This window comes from Taurulus bubalis (assembly GCF_910589615.1).
Source record: "Taurulus bubalis genome assembly, chromosome: 10".
NCBI lineage: Eukaryota > Metazoa > Chordata > Actinopteri > Perciformes > Cottidae > Taurulus > Taurulus bubalis.
In genome coordinates, this window is record NC_136598.1 from 16861449 (window position 1) to 16885370 (window position 23922).

The window sequence follows — 23922 nt, forward strand, 5'->3', positions numbered from 1 at the left end:
CATCTGTGGCTGAAATTCTGCTTGACTGCTGATCCACTATGCTTTTTCTAATCTCGTCTGTTCATCATCCACTATATGCCTGACTGACCGAGGAGAGTGCGCTTTAACTCCGCCTGTCTTGTCTTTCAAAGAGTCTTTATGTGTATCCAAGATCTGTGTGAATATGATAATGAACTTTAATTCAGCCAACCAGTAGTAGAGCATCTAGTCAACATCTTCTTTTTAAAGGTAGTGTATGCAGGACTTTTCTGGAAAACAAAACAATGTATAGACTATGTATAGACTCTATATAATAATATAGATATTATTATTGCCACTCCTTCTCTTAAAATAACAAAGACAGATTTAGACAACAAAACCATTTAGTTAGGTTTAGGAAAACCGTCATGGACGTGTCACTTCATACAGTAAGAACACTTTGGGACACTGTAAATTGTGTTTTACATTGTTTAATGCTACTTCACTAGCTCTGTCTGCTGCATAGTTACATGGATGCGTTAAATTGTTGAGTCCACCACAAAAAAGGATCCTAATTGACTTTCCATAACTATTGTCTTCGTGCTGAGCAACGCGAGCAACACGAAAATAGTGAACAAATTTCAAGAACTGCCATGATTCTGGGCTAGGATTTCAAATCAACATAAATCTGCAAAATTTCTGGGCCACTTGGGGGCAGCGGAAACAAGTACACAACATTATTGGCATTACTATGAATGTATTAACGCGGACATTCTGGAATCTGACATTCCGGAACCTAAAAGCTGTTGACTGAAGTCTGACAAACTTTCCTCATTTAAAATAAAATAAATCTGCTTTTAGAGAGGCTAACAAAAATTACCTCTTTAATGGAGCCATAACTTTTATTTAGTCACTTTTGTAAATTGTTTCCTACTTTTGTGAATTGAAAAAAAAATGTTTTTAATACACATGTAGCTCCTCATGCCTGCCAGCGTGGTTCCTCACAGAGCCATTCATTTGAAAACATGCACTTTTGAAAATGTATTAATTATTAGTAAATTGTGCAAAGAGATGTTCCTTTTTTTTTAGACTCACCAGTTACCGCTCATATGAGGAGTCGTATGCACTGTTACATCTTCAACTGGTGATGAAACTTGATACATGACTGCCTCCCTCTGGTCTAGAAGCAGAAGCAAAATGTATAACAGATTATTTGTTCACAGTAGACTGTTGAAAAACTGAACCATTCTGCGTGTGTTCATATAGATTATTTTAATTTAAAACAGAGGTTAATCTTTGATGAAACTAAAACTGTCCTCTGTGCATATATTTAGGTTCTACACTGGAAAAATTGAGAGCTAAAATAGGCCGCAATCTTCTGTCTCTATTCATTTGCTCCAATGCCTCCTACCTGCCTGACTGCCTGGAGACTCTTGGGCTCTAAAATACCTAAATATAGACTCATACCTAAAATAATTTTGCTTCAGTCAGTTCAGGTCAAATGTGCTTCATGTTAGACTTCACAGCAGAACGTCCTGCACTCAGTCTTCATATACAAACAGTTGGAAAAAATGTTAAAGTTTACACTATTGTGCAAAATGACATCACTGCTGGGTGTTTTCTCACATGCAAGAGACTTAACACGTTCCACTCACAGAGCTCAGAGCAAGATCACCTCTGTTTAGGCTATATCTATTCTTTCGTTAACCCAACAATGCTTCTATCTGCTCTTGTTTTGATGTAAATGATTTAGATTCTTCAGATATTCTTACAGACAGTTTTGTTCTGCATTTGTCCTGCATTCTTACAAAAGACCTTTCCATCCCCAATTTTCTTTCAGATAGCAAGATGTTGTTAAATATTTGAAATACCAACCATGTATCTTCCGAGAAAAAGTGTACTAAACGGACAGAATACTTGCATTGTGGAAAACTCTTTTTATTTTTATTTGTCTGACTAATATGGTGAATGAAGACTGACATCAATGCTAATCAGTAATATTGTTGTTTCATTGCACTCCTTTCTGTTTGATCAAAGTTGAGCAACATCTCCATTCCCACAGGGTTTCCTAAGATTTGTAAAGACACTGGACAGTGAAAATCTGGTTACCAAGGACACCATCTCCCTCCCAGAGCCATAAAATGGGAAGAACAATTTTACTTTAAGAGTGTGTGTGTTCGCTGCTGTATACAAATCAATGACAGCCATCATTCTTTGGCATATTAGAATGCATTGGTAGAGAGTAAAAAGGAGCTAATTTTGCAATAAACTTTTATTAATATAACAGACATTCAAAGTGCACTCAAATTTCCGAACCGAACACAAATCCAGAATATGATTCAAGTTTCTCCAACACTCACTGAGTCATTTAATCATTTTTTTAGTGGGTCAAACCAATATGTATCAAAATCAGAAGTGTTAATGCAACACCACAAACATCAAAACACTTTGTAGTTCATTTTACAATGATACTTAATCAACAGTGAAATTAATTTGGCCGTCCTTCACTTGAAGCTTGGTGACGTGCTGACAATTAGGTCACTAACTAGACAGTAAGTTAGCACCGTTATTTCAATGAACTTATAACATTCCCTGAAACCATGCAGAAGCTCTTTTGTTGAATACATTACAGTCTAAGCTGCAGGGTTAAATATAATTGGATGATCAACAGGGCAAATCTGTCTGTCAAAGTTAAAATCTCTGAGTATCATTAATAAGCGCCCGCAAGCAATTCCACTGTAATTACTTGATTCATTCTGAAATACAACTAGAAGGCATTCTGATATGACCAGGTTCTTCATTACACAGTGGTTGAGAATGAGTGATGGTTGGAAAAGATGATGAGGTTGCTTTGGCCAGAGATCACAAACTGTATATAAGAAGTGGACGTAGTCCCCATGACGTCACCCATTGGTTTGTGGACGGCCAGTTTGAAGCCTCGAGGTCGGCATTTTGACCATTGCCATCTGTTTTCTTTTTGTAACCAGACGGAGCTAAACACAACTGAATAAAACATGTTTAGGCTGCACAGAAAACTTCCAGATTAGACAGCGATTAACACCTGTTAATCTTAAAATAACAGCGCCCTAAATCATACTCTGGTTTATCATCTATTTTACTCTAAATGGGACCATAATTTACAAAACGAACATCAAGTTGTATTGAAGATGACTTGAAACTAGCGGTTGAGACCATAAACTAATGGTTTCAATGTTTACTGAGGAAAAAATGTATGTTAGATGTACCGTCATTTCCTCATATGACCATATCCAATCAGACTTCTCTTTGCAACCAAGCGAGCTGCCACCTGATGGCCATTAGAAATAATCTAAATCCAGGCACTTCTGCATTGGCTTCACTCTTCAGACCAAGAAGTTCCTAGGGAAAGGTATCCTAAATAATGGTTTATGTGTTGATATGAACTATTATAATTGACCCTCTGCTATGTTCTGCCCCTCAAATGCAGACTGGCCAATCTTAGCATATACACATGTTGATTGTAACATATACACATGTTGATTGTAACATATACACATGTTGATTGTAACATATACACATGTTGATTGTAACATATACACATGTTGATTTTAACACACACACATGTTGATTGTAATTTAATTGAAATCTGTCTCAATTGTCAGGTGATGTGGAGGTTCACCTTTACACTGTGATCTGTAGGTTTTCGATTCCATCTTTATCTTTTTAACCTGTTTTTGCCACTGAATCAGTTTGACATCCTGGATGTATTATACAACCCCATTTTGTAGACGATTCTGTCTGCTTCACTCTAATCACTTTTTAGTTTTTCCAAATTTGAGATAATATTTATCCAGGGAGAGCAGTTCGTATCAGTAGTATCAGCAGGAGTATCAGCAGGGTTGCGCTTCACAGTGCCAAATCATGCCAAAACAGTGGACTGAGTGAGTTTTGGAGAAACTCTCAAGCTATGCTCCTCTGGAATGTGTAAATAAATTCCAAAACAGAATGTATTTTAAGGTGATATATATGGACATTATTTTTGCATTTGGCTGTGGGCGGGAAATTACAAATAAAACAACAATATGAAAACTGGAAAACAGAAAAATACAGTTCATAGATGTTTTTGCAAACTGACAGCACCAACATTAATGAGCAGTAATAGCCTTTTATACCTTCTTCAAACTCTCTCTTGTTCTTTTTTCTTCTTTCATCCTGTAACTTTCTGCATGTGATACATCTATTTATTTCTCCACTGTCTCCTCTTTTCTTTCCTATACTTCTCACACTGTGCTAACCGCAGATCACCCCTACATCTTCCCCATGTGAGCAGTTGTGTTTCCCCACCTTGGATCTTTTGCACTCCAGCAGTGATCTCTCCCCGCCCTCACACTCCACATCATCCAACAGGATCCTGACGCTGCGGTCTGCCTCCCCCAGCGCAGCCCTCTTCATCACCGCCAACGCTGTTGTGAAGCCGAGCTGTCGACACACTACAGTACCTGCTTTGCTGGTGAAAAGGTCGTCGCACACTGTCCCCCACTCGCCACGGATAAATATCTCCACTCGACCTCGATCTGATAAACCATCGACGCTTACCAGTCTCACCGAGCCGCCCCGCAGCCTTCTTCCTTCTCTTCCTCTCTTGGGGCCGCGACTTCTTCCTCGAGGCCTCTTATATACTTGGTTACCCTCCCCGGCGCTTTCCAGCTTCTCTCCGAGCCACAGCCTGTCTTCCTGTGATTTGGGCAGGGTTGTGTTGATTGGTGGTCTCTGGGGCTTGGAGCCTGATGCCGTGGGTTTCTGGCTCCAATATGGCGCTCGTGGTGTGGTCAACGCTTCAGGATGCTCAGAGTATAGGGATGTTGTGTGTGGAGAAGGTGGTGAGGTCAAGGGTTGGGAGGTGGTAAAATGGCGGTACTGAAGGGGTCTCCAGTGTCTCCTGGTTGGAAGTGTGGTGATTGGGATTTGAGCAATCCTAGAGAAGGCTGCAGTCATGATGGTTGTGCGATAACCTGATGGAGAGACAGAATCAGCCTCTTTATATGTAGTTTAACAATGTGCTGAAGATTGAAGATCTTTAAAGCATTTTTGGAATTGTGCTTATTTGCTTACTTGCTTTCTTTAAACTAAGCTTAGCTAACTGGCGGCTGTTTGGGATGAAAATATTAATACCCCTTTCCTATCTGCCGAGAGGGGTATCAATCTTCTCATCTATAACTAAAAGAAAGCGAATAAGCACATTTCCCAAAATGTCAAACATATCTCTAATTAATAAATTGGTCATTTAAGATTGGAGTATTTTACAAAGCTGTGATTTCACTAAAGCCGTTTAAAGCAACATTATTCCTGAAGACAGGCAAGGAAAGACATAAACACAGACACACAAAGATGAATGTCCAAACTGAAGCTGATGAAGAACCATTTATTCAAAATAAATAATGCCAAAGTACCCTATTTAAATTAAAGTAATACCCCAAACATAAATAAGCAACATTGATCCTGCTTTAGACTCTTGTACCAGCCAAAGAATATCATTCAAGCAGGAATTAAAGTTGCAACACAAGCTAATTTTCCTGTACCTGAGTTTGACTGGCTCATGTTGCATTCACATGGAATCAGGCAGCCGGTCGACGGCAGACAGCTATTATATGTAATTATTCTAGTAATGCATGCAGCCATAAAATGCAGCTGTCTTTTAATATTCTTTTGCAAACGTTATCTTTGTGCGAGCGAGGAAGCTATGTAATATGCAGTTATAAATTCCATGGACAAAGACGTTAAATCTTAAAATGTTTTAACTCTGAACAGCAATGCCCTTTACCGTTACTGTTGACGATATTCTCTGAGGGCCTCACCAAAATGTACTATCCTGCTCTCGTCCACTAACAGGATATTTGTTTTTCCGTCCACCTGATTCCATGTGAATGAAGCATTATTCTCACCCTCTAACTCCGCAAAGGCAAACTTGTCTTTAATTTGCTTTCGGTCAATAAGCAGAAGATAAGCAGAAGTTCAGACATTGGAACACTACTGTACTTTATATAAGTTTCTAACAACTTGGCTTTAATGAAGTGAATACTACTAATCTTGGGAAATAAAGACCTTTCTGTAGGGTTTTCCCCTTACTTTTCCAGTTAAAGTGCAAAGACTGATACAAAGCAGAAGTAATGAAAGGAAATTGGATTGAATAATGTACTATTGGGTAAATGTATCCTCATACAGCGGTTAACAAAAAGTTATTTCTCCTGCAAATGTTGAGCAGCATGAACAACCAGTGTGCCTGTGCAAGCAAAACTACTTGGTTAGGTTTTAGGAAAAGATTGTAGTTTAGGTAAGTATGTTTCTTCTGCAAAATGACTGTTAGTTATGTCACTTCCGTTATTGGCGTTAAATAAGTAAGTAAGTTACGTAACAAAAGTAAGGTAAAAAAAAAATCCATATTTACAGTTGACCAACTTCAATTTAGCTTCCAAACTATTTATATTCATATTTTGTATTCAAATAACTTGTAGCTAACATGTGCAGCAACCCCTTTGGCAATTATTTGCTACTCTAACTTATAGTTTCTACATTTTAAAGTGGTTTGATTTTATCAAAGAGGAAATTTCTATGAATCATCCAAGGAAAGTAAATTGCAGAGATGTTAGCTAATTCAGCTAATAGCATGTTAAAATGTAAAGCAAAAACAGAGTGCAAAGAAAGAAACCACTTGGTGTGTTGCCGGTTGCTTCTCCCAGCAACAAGGTGTGCATTAGTGTACTGGTGGGTTTAATGTTAGTACTAACAGTTGACTTAGTGGTTGTGTAAATAGTGGAGCTAGTGGTTGAATAATCAGTGGAGCTGGCTTGGTAAACAGGTGCACCAGTAGGCCTACCAGTGGGTGAGGTTGTGGCGGGGGTTGTTGCCATGGTCATCTGGACAGTTGTTGGTATCGTTGTTGTTTTTATTGTTGCTGCTGCTTTTAAGGTTGGTGTTGTTGGTGGTGGTGAAGTTTTTCTCATTGTTGTTTTTCTTGTTGTCTGTAATATTGTTTTTCTTGTTGTTGCTGTTGTTGGTGGTTGTGGTATTTTTCTTAATGTTTTTCTTGTTGGCAATGGTGTTTTTATTATTATTATTGGGTATTTTCTTCTTGGTGGTGTTTTCATTGTGGGTTTTCTTGTGGTTGTTGTGGGTATGGGTGTGGTGGTTGGCTTCTTGTTGATTACAAACTCTGCAAACAAGAAATACATTTTTATCAAATAAATATTGAGACTTTGATACATATATAAATATGTATTAACTAACTGTAGCATATTGACAAGATTATGAGAATAATAGACATCATAATTGTTTTAGCATTCAACATATTAAGACAAGGTTTTGTAGAGTGCATGTGGCTAAGAGTCTAATGCTATTATAAAGAACAACAACTAAAGAAAAATGAGAAAACACACTGAGAAACCAAGAGTGTAACAGAAGGAAACCAGGATGTTTCAATGAAAGAAACATTATTTTAAGATGTCCTAACCTTCTTTGGGGTAGAAGTGAATCAGTTTCCCCTTTATCTTAACAGGTGAAGGCTTGATGCTGCATTTTCCTGGTGCTGCTCGCCTGTGTGGTCAGGAGAGAAAGAAATAAGCATATGCATGCAACCTATTTCAGGTATTTTTAGTTCTGTAGCTTGTTACAGTTATTTTGTTGTAATTGTATTGTTTTCTAAGAGCAGCTAGTCTACTTTAACTAGAGCAAGACAAGTCAATTGGTGAGACTGATTGACAGCTGGTATTAGCTTAGCGCTGATACATATGTGTCCATGTTTATTGCAGTCACTAAACAAAAAGAAAGATCATCACAGAAAAAAAGATTGACATTTAAAAAAAAATTGTGATCCTTTAGTAAGCACTAACAGAAGAGAGCAGCTAATTTAAAAACAATATAAATGTCCTACTGACTTCAAGTCTTAGTCACAGTTTGTTAATAACCAAATTTAAGAAGTTAAGACACACACAACTGGCAAGAAGAAGTAGACAAACACACCCATGGTATGATGAAAGTGTATTTGTTGCTGCAGTGATGCTGCAGAACAGTTATCTACCTGGAAGGGTCCACTATTTTATAGATGACTCCTGCTCTAGCTGTGGCACTCGCGGCTCCGGTGGCTAAGAAATAGATTTCCCCTGAAAAGATAGAGAGAGAAAAGCAAGATAGAGAGTCAGGCAGACCGAGACAGGAGCAGATTAAAAGAGAAAGATGGTGGAGAGCAGGGAGAAAGGAAGGAGGGACAGGCATATTTACAAATAGTGTGGATGAGTGAAAGAGCAAGACAATTTAAACATAAAGGATTTAGAAAGGGTAGAAAGAGGAGAGAAATCACTTAACAAACTCAAAATGTGTGTTACGGTAAACATGAGGATTTGGACTTTACTTGAACTGTTCAACTTAAATCTCCCCCAGTCACTATCAGAGGGAGGGAAGATAATAATTAAGACCAGCAGTCTGTTTAATTCAAACCAGATTGAAGGTCAAACTGAACCCTCTACTGGAGGCTTTTGGATGTCAACAATTCCACAAGTCAAGTAATTACATTTTCAGGAAACAAACCCCTTAATTAACCATATCATTTCACTTTACATAACTGTCCCACATCTCTATGATCTCATTTGGTTTGAGATGTGAATGTGAGCTCTTTTAAATAATGCAATATGTGTGAAGGTTACAAAGACTGTTTGTGCATGTTCTCACCAGCTTCATCCTCAGCAAAAGAGATGATGTATTTAAAGTAACTGTTGATGAGTCTGGGGAATCTGCAGGTCTGGTCTCTTCCCATGCAGATCTCATTGTACTGCCATTCACCTGAAGTGACATTCTCCTTCAGAGACATCAGACGCCTGAACAGAAACAATGACACATAAACACAAATACTGCTTATTGAAAGTGTTTGGGTTTCTCCAGCCACACTTACTGTAATACCTACTGTTGCAGTAACTTCTTTAATAATGTTTGAAAAGGTTCGGCTAAAAACTCACAACCAAAAGACAAAGATAGATCCATGCATTTTTTAATTAGGCTTTGTGTTTTAATGATGTTACAATTACCACCAATTGGACCTGGGTCTCTGCAGTGATTGGAGATCATTTATCTGTCATTTAGAAGTTTTGATTTTAGAATAACGTAGAATCACTAACCCACTCATGAAATCCCCAAAGATGTAGAGTCCATTGAGGTTGGGCATCTGACAGCCTCTGTAAATGTATCCTCCTGTCACTGATTTGCCCATCTTGTGGGGGTAAGCAAAGATAGGCAAGATGTCATCTAGACATAGGCATAGAAAAACACATCAGTTTATCATCACAACAACTATCGCAACATTCTGCACACTGAAAAGGACAAATGAGAATTGTATATGTATATAGATATAGTTATATACCCTAATATATATAGTGTATATGGAAAGTCCCTCGAGCCCACAAACTTAAATTATATTTAGCTAAAACGAGCCTTCACAGCCTTTAACAATGACAATACTAATATGGTCAAAAAAAGGTTTCTTTCTCAGTAGGTTAGTGTCAATTGTAAAAAGTAAAAAGCAAAAGAAGGTGAGCGACAGCAACGTAGAAAGTGTCCTCACCTAGCGAGGAGTTTTGACAGAGTTTGCGATCGTAGCAGCTGAAACCTTCTTTGGCCCGCCATCCATAGTTGCCTCCTTTAAACATGTAATGACAACGTTAGAGCAACTTATCAGGGAAAAAGCTATTGTACCATCCATCCATCCATCCATCCATTATCAGCCGCTTATCCGGGGTCGGGTCGCGGTGGCAGCAGGTTCAGCAGGCCGACCCAGGCTTCCCTCTCACCCGCAACACTTTCCAGCCCATTCTGGGGGATCCCGAGGCGTTCCAAGGCCAGCCGGGAGATATAATCCCTCCAGCGTGTCCTCGGTCTTCCCCGGGGTCTCCTACCAGTATAGCTATTGTACCATTTTATTGAAATTTAATTGCTTCACAATGCAGTAAATATACTTTGAAATAACTTCTAGACTCACAGAACTCTGTTTGGCTGTGATCATATCAGAGCAGGCCACTTTTAGATTTCTACATAATATGATCCCAATGACCTTAATTGTTATCGAGCAGACTACTTTAAAGATTAAACTATGATTTCTGACTCACTGAATGACTAGATCATGACGGCCATCTCGTGCAAGAGTGAAGCATTTCTTAAGTGTGAAAAGAATCTTAAAAGAAAACAAATAGGTAAAATCTCTCACAACAGTAAAACAGTCATCACACCTTTAACAATGAGGTCCACTTCTTCATATTTGTTCTGGCCTACATCACCACAAAACATCCGGCCTTCGCCTCGGCCTGTAGTGGGGTCACCTCGGTCAATGGAGCAACGCCACATGTTTCGAACTCCATAGGCATAAATCTCTGCACAGAAATGTAAATGTTGACACAAATAGCATACATCCTTTGTGCGGCTGCTCACAGAAACCAAAGGCATGTATTTCTGTATTGAAAGATGATCTGTCATAGCCTAAAGACATGTTTTTTTTAAAGTATTAAGATTTGCCAATCTTTTTTATGATGGTCTTCTTTATTTATAGGTCCTATAGATTCATCTATAGGACTTGATCTTAAAAGCCAGATGTAATTGCATTATTCCAGAGGTATAGAACAGTTGAATGGATTTACCGGATCGAGCGTCATTCTCCCTCAAGAATGGGTTGTCTGAGGGGATGCTGTACGGGGCACCATCGTCGTTGTCGTCAACATCAAGACGCAGCACCTTGCCAAGGAGAGTTGATCTATCAACACAGAGAGGAGAGGAGAGAGGCAGAAAGAGTCAGAGAGGCAGAAAGATCAGACAGAGCAGCTCATTGAGTGCTCCTTGTGATTCACCTTTGATCTTACAGGTGAAACACAAGGCTGGCCCACCAAACTATTGTTCTACTTGTTTCAAAAAAACATTTCCATCTTTATTCTTCCTCATACTCATGTCTTCCTCTTCATCCAACATATTTTATTTGGGTCGTGTCCTTCACATCTCTCTGTCCATCTTTTTCTCTCCTCCCTTTTCATTTACTTTGCACCTCTCTCCTCCCTCTGCCCTGGTCGCTCTCTCCTAATAGCCCTGTTCCATTCTCAGTCTCCCTCTTTCTTTCTTTCTTTCTTTCTTTCTTTCTTTCTTTCTCTCTCTCTCTCTCTCTCTCTCTCTCTCTCTCTCTCTCTCTCTCTCTCTTTCTCTCTCTCTCTTCCACATACCAGTCTGTGACGATGCAATGTGTAGAGAGTCAATATTAGACTTGGCAGGCTGTATCCTCACTCATTCCAAGAACGGTTAATACAAGCTTTCAACAAAACCCCTCAGAAACAGCTATGCGGCTAAACTATAACTGTCTGGAGAAAAGCTGTCAGTTTCTCAAATAAACCTTGCTTAATGTTTCTTAAAATATGTCATTAACCTGCTTCTGATTAAATTCATGGTTGTTGAGATAAACACCCTTAGTATTCAGATTTAGCTTTACCCTCTCTATATACTTAGGCGATAAAAAAGGCTATTTTTAGTTTTGTCATGAACCAGCAACATGAAATGTTTAAAATGATATTGTTCAAGTATTTGTCAACTCAAGAGTGTAATGGGTAACTGCATGACATTCTTGGAGTACTACAAATGAGCAGTAATATTTGCCCTTCATACCTTGTTGTCCTTTGGCTGTAATTAACATTTAAGCCACTTGAGAATAAAGAATGACAGTTGTAGCTCAGAGCTCAATGAAGGGCAACCCTTCACTCCAGGAGAAAAAAACACACACGTAATAGCTTCCACATATACATGTCCACATACGTGAAAATACAGATAAACACACAGATATGGCTTAGCTCTCTATCCGATTAATTAAACTGTAAAGGGTCATGTGGTTGGAGAGGAGAGTAATGTTTACCAACACAGTAAAAGACACGTAATATCCTGCAGTCCCTTTAATGAAAGCCCCTTTTCTACACTCTAGGAAACTGCTCTCTGCATAAACACACCATGCCACAACTTCCATTGGCCTCTGTGGGCTGCCACCAGATGCTGTGTGGTTAATTTCCTTTTACATTTTTAATTACTAAAAGAAGAATGTAGATACAATATGGAGTGATACAGTCCACCATTACTCCAGATATGCAGTCTATTAATGCGTCCTTCTATGCCTCCTGATCTTCAGATAGTTCTTTCTGCTACTGCTGTAATTCATGGACATAAATATAGAGGCCCGTGAGGTGCGGGGGCCTTATCGAGAGTGCGGGGCCTCCAACAACGTAATGAGCAGAGAACAGGCCCTTGCAATTGAGTCGCCTTGATGTTTCTGAAATATGTCGATTTTTAAAGAAAAATTCGGCCAAGTCCAAAATGGTGCCATTTCTTATGTAAGCACTCAAAAAGGCAAACCTATCTCCATCATATTTTTCTTTTTCTTTTCTTGTAAAGACAGTTGCAATTTACAACAAAATTATATGTTTAGTCTACATAAATTATACAAATATTTCTTTGTTTTCTTTCTTATTTTTGTCATATCCAGATTTGCAATGATTATTGCTGGGTAATATATATATATATATATATATATATATATATATATATATATATATATATATATATATATATATATCTTCTTTTTTTGTGTGTCAATTCTCTAATTGATCATGTGACAATATGTATGGTAGCTAAAAGCTTTCTCTTTGACCTGTCTACTCCCTAATACAGTAGCCTGAGCAACTCATTCAACTGTAAAATTCAACACATTGTTCATCAAATATATAAACACATTTAAATGAAACATAATTGAGATCCTCTCAAAAAACCTTCGAGAATGTATGATAAGTGAATCATTGCAATCCTAGTTAAATAAGTGCTCTACAGGGCCTGGCAAGTATCAATGATATTTTTTATGATCATTTGTGTGCACAAATAACTCATTTGTACCATATAATTATAATTATGTGAGCAGGTTCCCAGACCAGCAAGATTCTCAGTTTACGGGAATTTTTATGAGTGGAATATAACCTGTCTTCAAGAAGCTATAATGTATAGTTGCAGAGCAATTTGAGAGGTATTTTTTAATTGATGTGTATGTAGCCAAAATCTCAACAACTTCAAGGTGTCTGCCAACATTTTACATGATGAGCATCTTTATCTTTTAAAATGTTAACAAATTTGAACTTTTCCTTTCGCTCACATTTCCAGGTTTGTTGCTGTAATCTGAACATATATTTTGTTACCCCAACAGTGTACTACTTGAAGAATTTGATATGAGGTGTTAGAAATTACTGAAGTCGCCATAATCAAGCTCTTTAATTTGTTAAATTGTACTTACTTGTTCTGTGCGTTGCCAAACTTTCCAAATGGGTCCCCCGCTCGACCACCATCACCAATGAAGATGTACAAGTACCCGTCATAGCCGAACAGAAGCTGTCCTCCGTTGTGATTGGATGCCGGCTCTCCCACCTCAAGAATGGTCCTAAATCAAGAAGTACACGAACCAGAACTTAATATTCCATTTCATCTCAGCGTCTATCAACACAGATATTAACTAGAATTACCACCTGGCAATTGCATGCCTCCACCAAACAGTCGTAGTTATAGTTTACATACATGTATGTCCAAAATGTCATTACTGTATATTTGTATTAGACATTTGACTGAAGGAGGGAATTACAACTTCCATGTACGTCATGTGAAGCAATAGGGCCCAAAACATTTTTCCCAAATAGACATACATTGAGAAAGAGTCTCAGATCAGTTTTTATCTGTGAGTATTATTTTTAAGGTAGATCAACTGTCCACTATGAACCCATGAATGTCCCTTATTTAAGTAAGTAGGTTACTTGCTCTATGGGTTCCATAATGCGTAAGACTGGATCATTTCATCTGAATTCTGAACGGGGCACCGCTTCTTAAGCTGTATCCAGTTCTCTTTATACATTCATGCAGAGGCAGAGCAATCCTCACCTCTCAGAGGAGTGGTCCAGTTGGTTGTCATCATGTGTTTGCAGTGTGAACTCGCTGATACGTATCCTCTCCTCTTTCTTGACAGACACAGAGTAGTACACGTAGGCTTTTCTGACCGTGGTAAACCTATGCACAGAAAAGAAGCAGAAAACTCTTCACACATGGGCACAGTGACCCTTGCCATTGAGAATCATGCAAATAATGACTTTTAATGTCTATGCATCATAATGAAAGTGTGAACCTTGGGTGTAGGGCTATACAGAGGAAGCCCCTCTCGTCTCCAGCCCACGGCGATGTGAGGACAGCTTGGGTGAGGTTGAGGAAAGGACGGTCGATCCTGGAGCCATTGGCCAGATAGACCCATACGTAACCCAGCTGCTCCGCCACAAAGAATCGATGAGTCCCGTCATTTGCGTGGATCATGGCCACTGGGTTACGGAGCCCGTTGGCCACTTCCTGCAAGCACAGCTCCAGACATCCTTTGGGATCCTCACGTACCAAGCCCAGGTTAGCATTTAGCTCTGGGGACAGAACAGAGGATACAGGAGATGAGAAGGGGAAACAAAAGTAAACATATACAATTAATGAATCATTATTAGCACACAAGACAGAATGGGTTGATGAGGTGTATTCAAGTCTGAGTATGTCTGAGACTCAATTAGTCCAGCTGCCTTTCTCTAGGTTTCTTAAGGTTAACAAACAACAAGTACAACCTACTACTGCCAGAATTTAGACCCAAACTATTTTCAATTGATATACATGTCATCATCAAATGTTTTAATTCTGCTTCTTTTTTTTCCATTCAAACAACCTCATGTTAAGTCTGCCAAGGAGTGGCAGTGTCGGCTCATAAATCATAATTAGACTGCCTTGTTAGCACAAGTTCAGGTTCTTGCCATTGAGAATTAAGACATTAATTTGTTGCACTCTATGACAACCTGTTTGTTCATGTTGGTTGTTTACGTAAGTAGAAGTAATAATCTCAATAGATGTCCATGCCAGCTGCTGAACATAAGCATCTGTCCCACATGTGTACACCATACCTGCGTTTGTCAATACATTAGGATAGCAGTACTGTTTGTCCTTCAGCTCCAAAAAGTTGCAGAACTTTCTGCGATCTTCTTCAATAGTTGCAGTCAGGTTGTCAAACTGCTGCGGGTTCCTCGAGTCCTCCAGCAGGAGGCTGAGCGTGTAGCGACACTGATGCCAGTAGTCGAAGCAATAATCACCGCACAGTCCAGGCAGCATGCGCATGGGTGTGTTTGCATCTTCAGCATCATACAGGTGGGCGGCGTATGGCGAACACTCCTGCAAAAGGAAAGATGATTTAACAACTAAATGTCATTGTGTGTTTATACTTATTAAGTCAATGTATTTATCTCAGAGTTACAGTTAAGGACATGTATGGATCACATAAATACAGGAAGAGTGCTCTTATTCCACCACAGTTGCTCTATGACTAGTCAGGCCTGGGTTATATACAGGCTGTCTGAGAGTGCAGCCTGGTATAAATGGATCCCAGGAAGGTCCAGTCAGTTATTAAGTCACAACCACACTGTCCACACCCAGGATGGTGTGCTGCAGGCACAGGGAGGCACAACAACTAAACCATCATGTGGTTGACTGGTGCTCTTACACTCAGTGCCAGATCATCTTAACCGATAATCAACAGGAAAATTAGAACCAAAGACACAAAAAGCAACACATCTGTGGTAAAAGAACACAAATACAAACAACCAACTGACTTGGTCAACTGATCCAAGACTTCCGGTTAAGTAGCTGTCATGTTTGGTGTGCCTCCTGCCCAGACATGAGTTCACTTTTTTAAAGAACATTTTGGCATTTTGGGAAGAGAAAGTAACTGAATGCAAAAAGTTTAAATAATTCAGCACACATCAGAAGAACTTAGGTAAAGTCGTATTAACAGTCCACATAGAACGTTTTGAAAGCAACTAGGCTGTTGTCTCCTATTTCAAAAAGATGGAAAGTACATTTCTGTTGCTCAGCCTGTACAAATGGATATCACTGCTGTTGTTCAAAACAACTTTGTAAGTGGTTGATTTAGTCTCCAAAACACTTCTCCGATAATGTCACTGCGGACAAAAATTGGATTTCTTCTTCTGTGTTTCTTATCAAAATAATCTGTTTTCCAATAATCTGCTGTAACTATAACAAAGATGTTGCTGGGAAATCTGTGAAACATACACAAAAACACAGCGGCAACAGAAAGTGCACAAATGAAAACTAAAATGCGCACACACACACACACACACACACACACACACACACACACACACACACACACAAGAAATTTGTGTACACCTGCCGAGGAAACTCTGTGTACTTATTCCTGGATCTACTGCCTATAAATAATTGAAACTTGTATTTCGTTGTGCTTGTCAAGCTCAAACATTCTCATATGACACATTATTAAATATTAATATAACTGAGAAAATGAAAGAGAAGAAAGTGATGTGTCTGTAGGTCTGAGTGTGTATGTGCTTTAAGTTTATGATACATATATGTGTGACATGTGGCTTTTCTGTGCTTCAGTACAGGTTGCTTTGTTTATCTGTTTATTTATTATTAAGGAGGTGTTATGTTAAGACAATATGGCATGTACCATATCATGTGTGCAGCATTTCAATCCAAGACAAATGTCCTTTAGGGGACAATAAAGAATATCATCTTATTTGATTTTTTTTAAGGCATCTGTGTTGGATTTCCTCAACTTTTCTGAGTCCAGACTGATTTCCTGAATTGTTATTGTGCAAGTGATTGCTTATAATGCCCTCATACTGAATGTACTATCATATAAATAATTCATGATAATATACTGTATAACTCATCAAATTTATCAAAATGTCTGTTCACCCCTGGGGTTTGATCATCCCATCTCATTCAGACAAAACAATGCCAAGACCACTGGACTCTTGTGTGTGGGTTCCTTGAAATAATTAATTTAACATATTTTGTATGTGGCATTGTTTAAAATCTTTGGTTAAGCATGTATGTTTCTGCCTGTGTTTAACTTTGTCCTCAAGCAACTTCTGCTGCTGGTTCACCTCAATGGAACTCCTATATATAATAAATACATCTTTATTGACCAGAAAAGAGACAGAGAGAAGCTAACTGGAACAGAGAATCTTTGTTAAATGACATGAAAGTACGTTGCTGGGCCGAGATCAGAGCCTTTCTGGGAGAAACAACTTTGCAGGGCAAAACAAAAGCTGTATTCAGTCTGAGTCTGTTAATGCAAGCAGTTTCTGGAGCAAACTGGGATGTGGAGCAGATGGAACCTTGATTTACTGACTGAATTCATAGTTTATACTTTGATTTAACTTCTTTATCATACAGTAGGACACTGTATAGTAAAGAAGCAAGGGTGATGCAAATGTGTCTGATAGTATTTATATTCAGGAAAATGTGAGACATATCAAATTAAAAAGTACAGTACAGAGTACTTTAATTTGTTCCCGGTCTATGACTACATCGGTCGACAGTGTCCCTCCTGTTTGACCCACTCAAATTGAAAAACGAGCCATTGTTCTGAGTCTTATTTTGGCTCCTTGTATCATAGGGTAGGATAAATGTGTTTAAGTACTAACAGCTGTTCCCTAACAATGCAGCCACTTCAAACTACTTTAATTTGTGTTTACGCGCACTGTTTAGAATATACTGAAATTAAAACTTGAGCAGCAAATAAGGCTTTTTTTTCACTCTGCCTTCCTGACTCCACATACTGCAATGTAAGGTCCACATGGTGGTGTTTTATTATATATAAGCGAGAGAAGACAGATGGCTGGTAAATGTTTAAACCTGGATCAGGAATGGACCCCCAGAAAAAGATGAAAAAAATGAGACTGGAGTCAGTTACTGGATTTGAAAGCTCAGATGCCTCAGGTGTTGAGCTTGTTGAGAAGGAAAAGTACAAAAATTGATTGTCAGAGATTTGTTGTGGTATGGTGCATTCACATCCGGTTTGGGAACTTGAACATCTACAATGTTCTGCTGCTGTCACAGCAAGCTACACCGGCCGGGGGAACAGCCTAAAACCTGCACACACGGCAAGGGTACATATTAAAAATGCAACAGGGGAAACAATTAATTCAGTGTTCTATTTTAAGTGCTCACTGTGTCTTCAAGTGGCTTCCAAGTGTGTTGTTGTATTACATTTTAAATATTGAATTTACTACAATCAAAAATACAGTTATAACACACACATACACACACACACACACACACACACACACACACACACACACACACACACACACACACACACACACACACACTCAAACACGGTATTCTAATATAATCACACTATACCATTTCACTTTTAAACTTTAAATTTCACTTCTCCCCGCCCCCTGTTCTGGAGTTTATTGATCTCCATTTTAAGTTTTCTCTGCCTGCTTTTCTGTTTAATTTATGACTCACTCTATCTTTATCTATCTTCACTGCTTTTATCTCTCTACCCCTCTCTTGCAGGAACTTGATATATCCTGTACCCCCAGCCAGAGGAGGAAATGGTTGCTTGCTTGGTCAGTTAAGCTCCGGGATGATGACAATCTCCCTCTTGTCTCCCTGACACACACACACACACACACACACACACACACACACACACACACACACACACACACACACACACACACACAAACACACACACACACACACACACACACAGTCCTTTCTCCTTTCCTCTCTCGCTCCACTTGTCTTTCTGTCTTCACTGTCTCATTGATATCTGTGCCAGAAAGCTGAAACAGAGGGTCTCAGTGTGGTGGGTTTACCCAGGATAAGGAACTTGGCAGTGGGGTAACTTGACCATCTTTTACCTCAAACAGCACAAAGTGGGTCTGAGTGGGGCTCCAAAGAAGATTTGGAAGTGTTTATGAAAAAATAAAAATAAAGTATAGTTCAAAGAAAGAGCATTTACACAGCTCAGTGCTGCAGTCAACTGTATTTGACATACAAGTCATATAATATATATAAGACTGAAATCGTAAAATACGGAAAAAGTTTGGTACCCAAATAATTTTAATTATTTGATAGATGATTGCGATCGTTTAAGAAATTAGTAAACTGTATGTCTGCAAAATAACAGTCTATGAGCTTGTTACTAAAAGTAGCTCTGCGTTTAATGTTGTGAGGAACCCCTCCCTGAGCTTTATATTGACATTGTTCTGGACTCACGCTATATCTAACTCAAACTAGACTAACTGTGGGAAGTCGTACGTGAGCTGCAGTGCTGTCGTGACACACACAGTCTGCATTGCTTGGAAAGAACCACAGTGGGCTATAATTATCACAATGATAGAAACCTATATTTAAGGAGTTTTGTAATGGTTTCAACATAGCATATGATGTAAAACTGCCAGGAAGACTTGCAGCTGGGTTTAGTCTTCTGCAGAATGAAGATTGTATCTGAGGTATATAGGCCAGGACAAATTTGCACTGCTTCTATCATTCAATTTGCACAACACCATCTGCACAGAGTTAGTGTCTGCAAAGTCGGCACCTAATTATGCAATCAGTATGTTGGCTGGCTTCAAGGCTCACTCTGCCAGAGAAGGAGCGGTGGATCTGTTTAAGATCAGTGAGCTCAGAGAAGAAATGAAAATATACTGATATTGAAACTCTGATTGAATTAAACAACATTCCCAAATCCTAACAAATACCACAACCCCACTCGGAGGGAGTTGCAGTATTGTGATTATCGTGCATTACTGATACAATGATTGCTTTTAAAAGGATGCAAGCACAGTACATGTAAGAAGTTTTTAACTAAATCAGAATGGTTTCCTCGACACAGAATTTGTTATTCACTCATAATTTATATTTATATCAAATTAAGGTTCATTTAGTTTTCCAATCCACAACTTAAGGTAGAACAGAAAGACTGGATATGCGTGATAGCAGAAGCCAAAAACATTAAAAGTCTTCCAGCTCGTTTCATCATGTAGTTAAACCGACAACATGTAATTTGTGGGATTTCCAAAAAGTAAAGTAATGTGTTGTTAAATTGTGCTGTCATTCTGCTTCTGAGTCTGGAGTTCAGCTGACGTTGCTTATGTTTGCCTCTCGTGTGAGAGCAAATACAAAAAAAGTTTTTCTGGGAATCTGGAAGGGATGAAGCATACACTACAGTAGCTCTTTGTGGATTTACTGCACACATTACCCACATGAGAAATTGTAAGGCAGTCAGTTATTTCAGGTCGTTGTTTAGCAGTTTCAAGTCAATCATTTTGTGTAGTGTGACTTATCTTATTGCATATCTGGCAGTATTTTGGCTCAAAGGCTCTGCGCTTAGGTGTGATGTTGAAATCAAAAGCTTAGTTGATGTTCTATATTCCAGTTGAAAAGTTTGCTTTATTGCACTGTATTATTTGGCTTGTTGAGGTTCCCACAGTGCAATTACAAGCAAACCCATCAACATTAACAATAGTCCAGACTAAACGCTCCTTAAGCACGAGTAAATTCTGGTTTACAGACGCCAACATGTAGCCTTTAAACCACGTTAAGTTGGTACATCGTTGAGATCGGATTCTTACTGACAAACCACACCTCAGTTTCCTTTTGAGTGTGTTTTTTTGCAAGTGTTTTTGCTTCCCACTGAAATGTATACGTCATCGTTGTAACCTGACAAAACAAACCAAAGGAATAAACACATTTTAATAAACTGCTCACAAATGCACACTGTGCTATTCTTCAAGACATTGTGGCGTCATACCTCGGACACCAAAACCCGGTTTCACGAGTTGGGACTGCAAACATTTATTCATATTTGAGTCATATTTAGATTAATAAAATGTGGGACTTCATAGCTGAAAAGATTAATGTGGATTGAACTGTAAAAATTACTTTATAGAAAAGTGTATGTTTCCAGTTCAAGGTCATGGTTTCAGTCACATACTCAAATGTAAATACAAACAAATATTATCCCTCCCTTGAACATCTGGATTCCCAAGAAGCGGAGCATGTTGACACATAATCACATGTAATAATGTGAATGTTTCGCTTACCTGGCAGAGGATGCTGCGTATGTAATGGGCACAGGCCGTATAACCTGAATGGTCAAAGTGGTCCATGATGGTGTAGAACTTGACTGATATCTCTTCATCTTTTTCCAGATCACAGCATCCAAACTTGGTATACTCCTTACAGAAAGCCAGGGGCTGCCGGGGTTCAAACGGAGGCTTGTAGTCCAAACACTGGGGGTGACAGCACCCCCACCAGGCCTGGAGGAGCAGCAGCATGACGAGGAGAAGGAGGCGAGGCACACGAATGTGCTGCAAATTACAGGTCTGGAGGGTCATGATGTAACTACGCTGTCTGTCAGTTCAGGATATTGGCTCAAAGCAGCTTGGTTGTGATATTTCACTATAATGTGTGAAAAGAGGGAAGCCTTGTTGTCAGACAATGCAGATGTGACATCTCCACCAACAGCTGTCAAGCACAGGTGTGAGACTCAAAGTTATCTTTTCTGAAAGTTTGGATTACTTTGTTGTCCTCATTTGATTTCTGGCATTGTCTCTGCAGTTTCCCCAGCATCACACCTGCCTGCAAGTTGTCCAGAGACAAGCAAAGTGCTCAAAACCAAGACATTGTATGGCAAGCTGCCTCGTGACGTGTGTAAATAAGGTTAAGTGAGGTCAAGCAGGTCCAGTGAATTATTTTGATGGTGGAAAGATCTGCAGTGCAGCTGTCCGGGTGGTATGTGGATGTTGGCAGAACCAATGACCCAAAGTCCTGATGACGTGGAGAGATTCAGTCCTTGTTACTGTCTTAGTATCGGCAAAAAAAACCTGTGGATCACAACACAATTTCTTGAAAGAGTGTCTAAATCTTCCAGTTCTGAAACAGAATGTCCATCACATGGTCACTTCTAAAAATCTATTTAGTGGATGCTCAGAAATCCTCAAAAAAAAAGCACATTGCTTAGAAGTAATCCAACAGGGAAGAAAAAAATGAAAGTTGCCCCTTCAGCCAAAGTTTCTGCAAAAATATTTTCGTCCAGCTTGAAGTCCCTTGGAGAGTCTGTCTGTGTTTGCTCTGGACACGTGCTCACTCGCTGCAGCAGACATGAGCCGTATACATACGGACAGCAGGACAGAGTGGGAGAGAGGGGTTTTCTTTCATTCAGACACAGAGCCACGCTGCAGAACTTAGCTTAGATCCCTCCCTCCTCGCTTCTTTCCTCCTCCTCTTTTCATTTGCTCTTTCACTCTCTTACAAAGACACGTGCATTCCTTAACATAGCATGTGGTCTATATTGCCCTGAAGTTGCAACTTTCCACCTCTCCTCTCTCCCAGCTCTCCCCCTACAGCATTCCCAGACCTCCTCTCTGTCTCTACCGTTTCCAGACAGACTCACTGGTGTGTGTGTGTGTGTGTGTGTGTGTGTGTGTGTGTGTGTGTGTGTGTGTGTGTGTGTGTGTGTGTGTGTGTGCGTGCGTGCGTGCGTGCGTGCGTGTGTGTGTGTGTGCGTGCGTGTGTGTGTGTGTGTGTGTGTGTGTGTGTGTGTGGTCAGATGAATCAGGACGTGTGCTGCAAGTAGAGACCAATGGATTCTCCAGGCACAAATCCAAATCTTATGTTGAAGAACAAAGCCGGGCAACATTTGCATCCTAATATATTGCTTCAAGTGGCATTAACTTTCACCTCAACCAGCACAGAAACCAGTCTAACTAATAACTTAAAGTGTTGCACACTGACATTTTATTTCACATATTTTCATTTTCTCTTGTCAGTTTTTTTGACAAGTAGGTTTTCACCTATGGAATTTGCCTTTTTTTTTTGGAACATTAATGTCACAAGACAGCATGTTGACCATCTTAAATATCACAATACAAATAAAAAGAAGTAACATTTATGTTTAAAAATGAAAAGAGCTTTGAGTGCTTAAAATGAAGAGGATGGAGTGTGCAAATACAGTAAAATAAATATAATGTGCACTAAATATATGCTTGAGACTACTTGCTTATTCTCCAACATGGTCGAACAATCTGTTATTTCAAGTTTGAAAAGCACAGGCAACTAATGTAACAATTACAATGTCAACATACAGTCATAGGTAATCAAATGACCATTTAGTTCTCCAGCTTATTTTATGTTGTTTTCTTTTGCTCATCTGTGTTTTGTTTGACTGTGTTGGCAGCTCATTGGAAACTATACAGTATCTCCATGTAAATACACTTTTCTTTCATATCCTCTTAAAAACAGATATTTAACTGAACCATATATTTGTCAAAATGTTAATGAAATGTGACATTCTATTGAGCACATTGTAGACTAAAGAATGAGCTGTGTGTGTGTGTGTGTGTGTGTGTGTGTGTGTGTGTGTGTGTGTGTGTGTGTGTGTGTGTGTGTGTGTGTTTGTGTGTGTGTTTGTGTGTGTGTGGACATACTGCGACCATCTGTGTCTCATCATTCCCCGGCCACCTTTCAGATCAGACAGTGACTCCCATCTGGCTGTCTGTCAGACATGTTATCACTCTTCTCTAGATAGAAACATAATATACAACCAGACGTTCCCCATTAAATAGATTGATGGGCACTTTATGACGTTATGCAACTTGACAAAGTGTTCATAGGTTCTGGCATCTGATTAGGGTATTAGAACAAATATAAAACATCAAGTATTTTGGTGCTTGAACACACCATTCCATTTTAATTGATTACACATGGTATCTCAGAAAATGATCTTCCTGGTATAGAATATTAGTATATCATACTTAACCACAGTTTTGTTTTGACCTAGTGTGGTGAGTATCTATTTTTTTTGGAGTTTACATCCAGACCTGAAAGTCTACAAACTTGTGAAGCCATGAGAAGATCAGATCTGCTGAGACTTGATCAGACTTGTTTCACGTAACAACTAAAAAACATTTCCTGCAAACAGTGTTTATAAAATGTGCTAATCTTCAGTATGACTGAGTCAGTGAGTCAGTTTGTACTGGAAAAGACACACACACACGCACACACACACACACACACACACACACA

At 39.1% G+C, this 23922-nt stretch overlaps 1 protein-coding gene across 1 annotated transcript; it reads right to left on the reverse strand.

Moving 5' to 3' along the window:
• Nucleotides 1–4227: 4227 nt before the first annotated feature.
• On the reverse strand, nt 4228–21233 carry LOC306742047 (HHIP-like protein 2; the record flags this gene model as incomplete). The annotated part of the gene is made up of 14 exons (XM_079224388.1): nt 4228–4949; nt 6647–7147; nt 7445–7527; nt 8012–8093; nt 8659–8804; nt 9102–9228; nt 9545–9619; nt 10206–10346; nt 10611–10723; nt 13277–13420; nt 13912–14037; nt 14153–14432; nt 14955–15219; nt 20940–21233. The coding sequence occupies 14 exons, from the start codon at nt 21231–21233 to the stop codon at nt 4228–4230; spliced, it is 3099 nt and encodes a 1032-aa protein (XP_079080514.1).
• Between the last annotated feature and the right edge of the window lie 2689 nt (nt 21234–23922).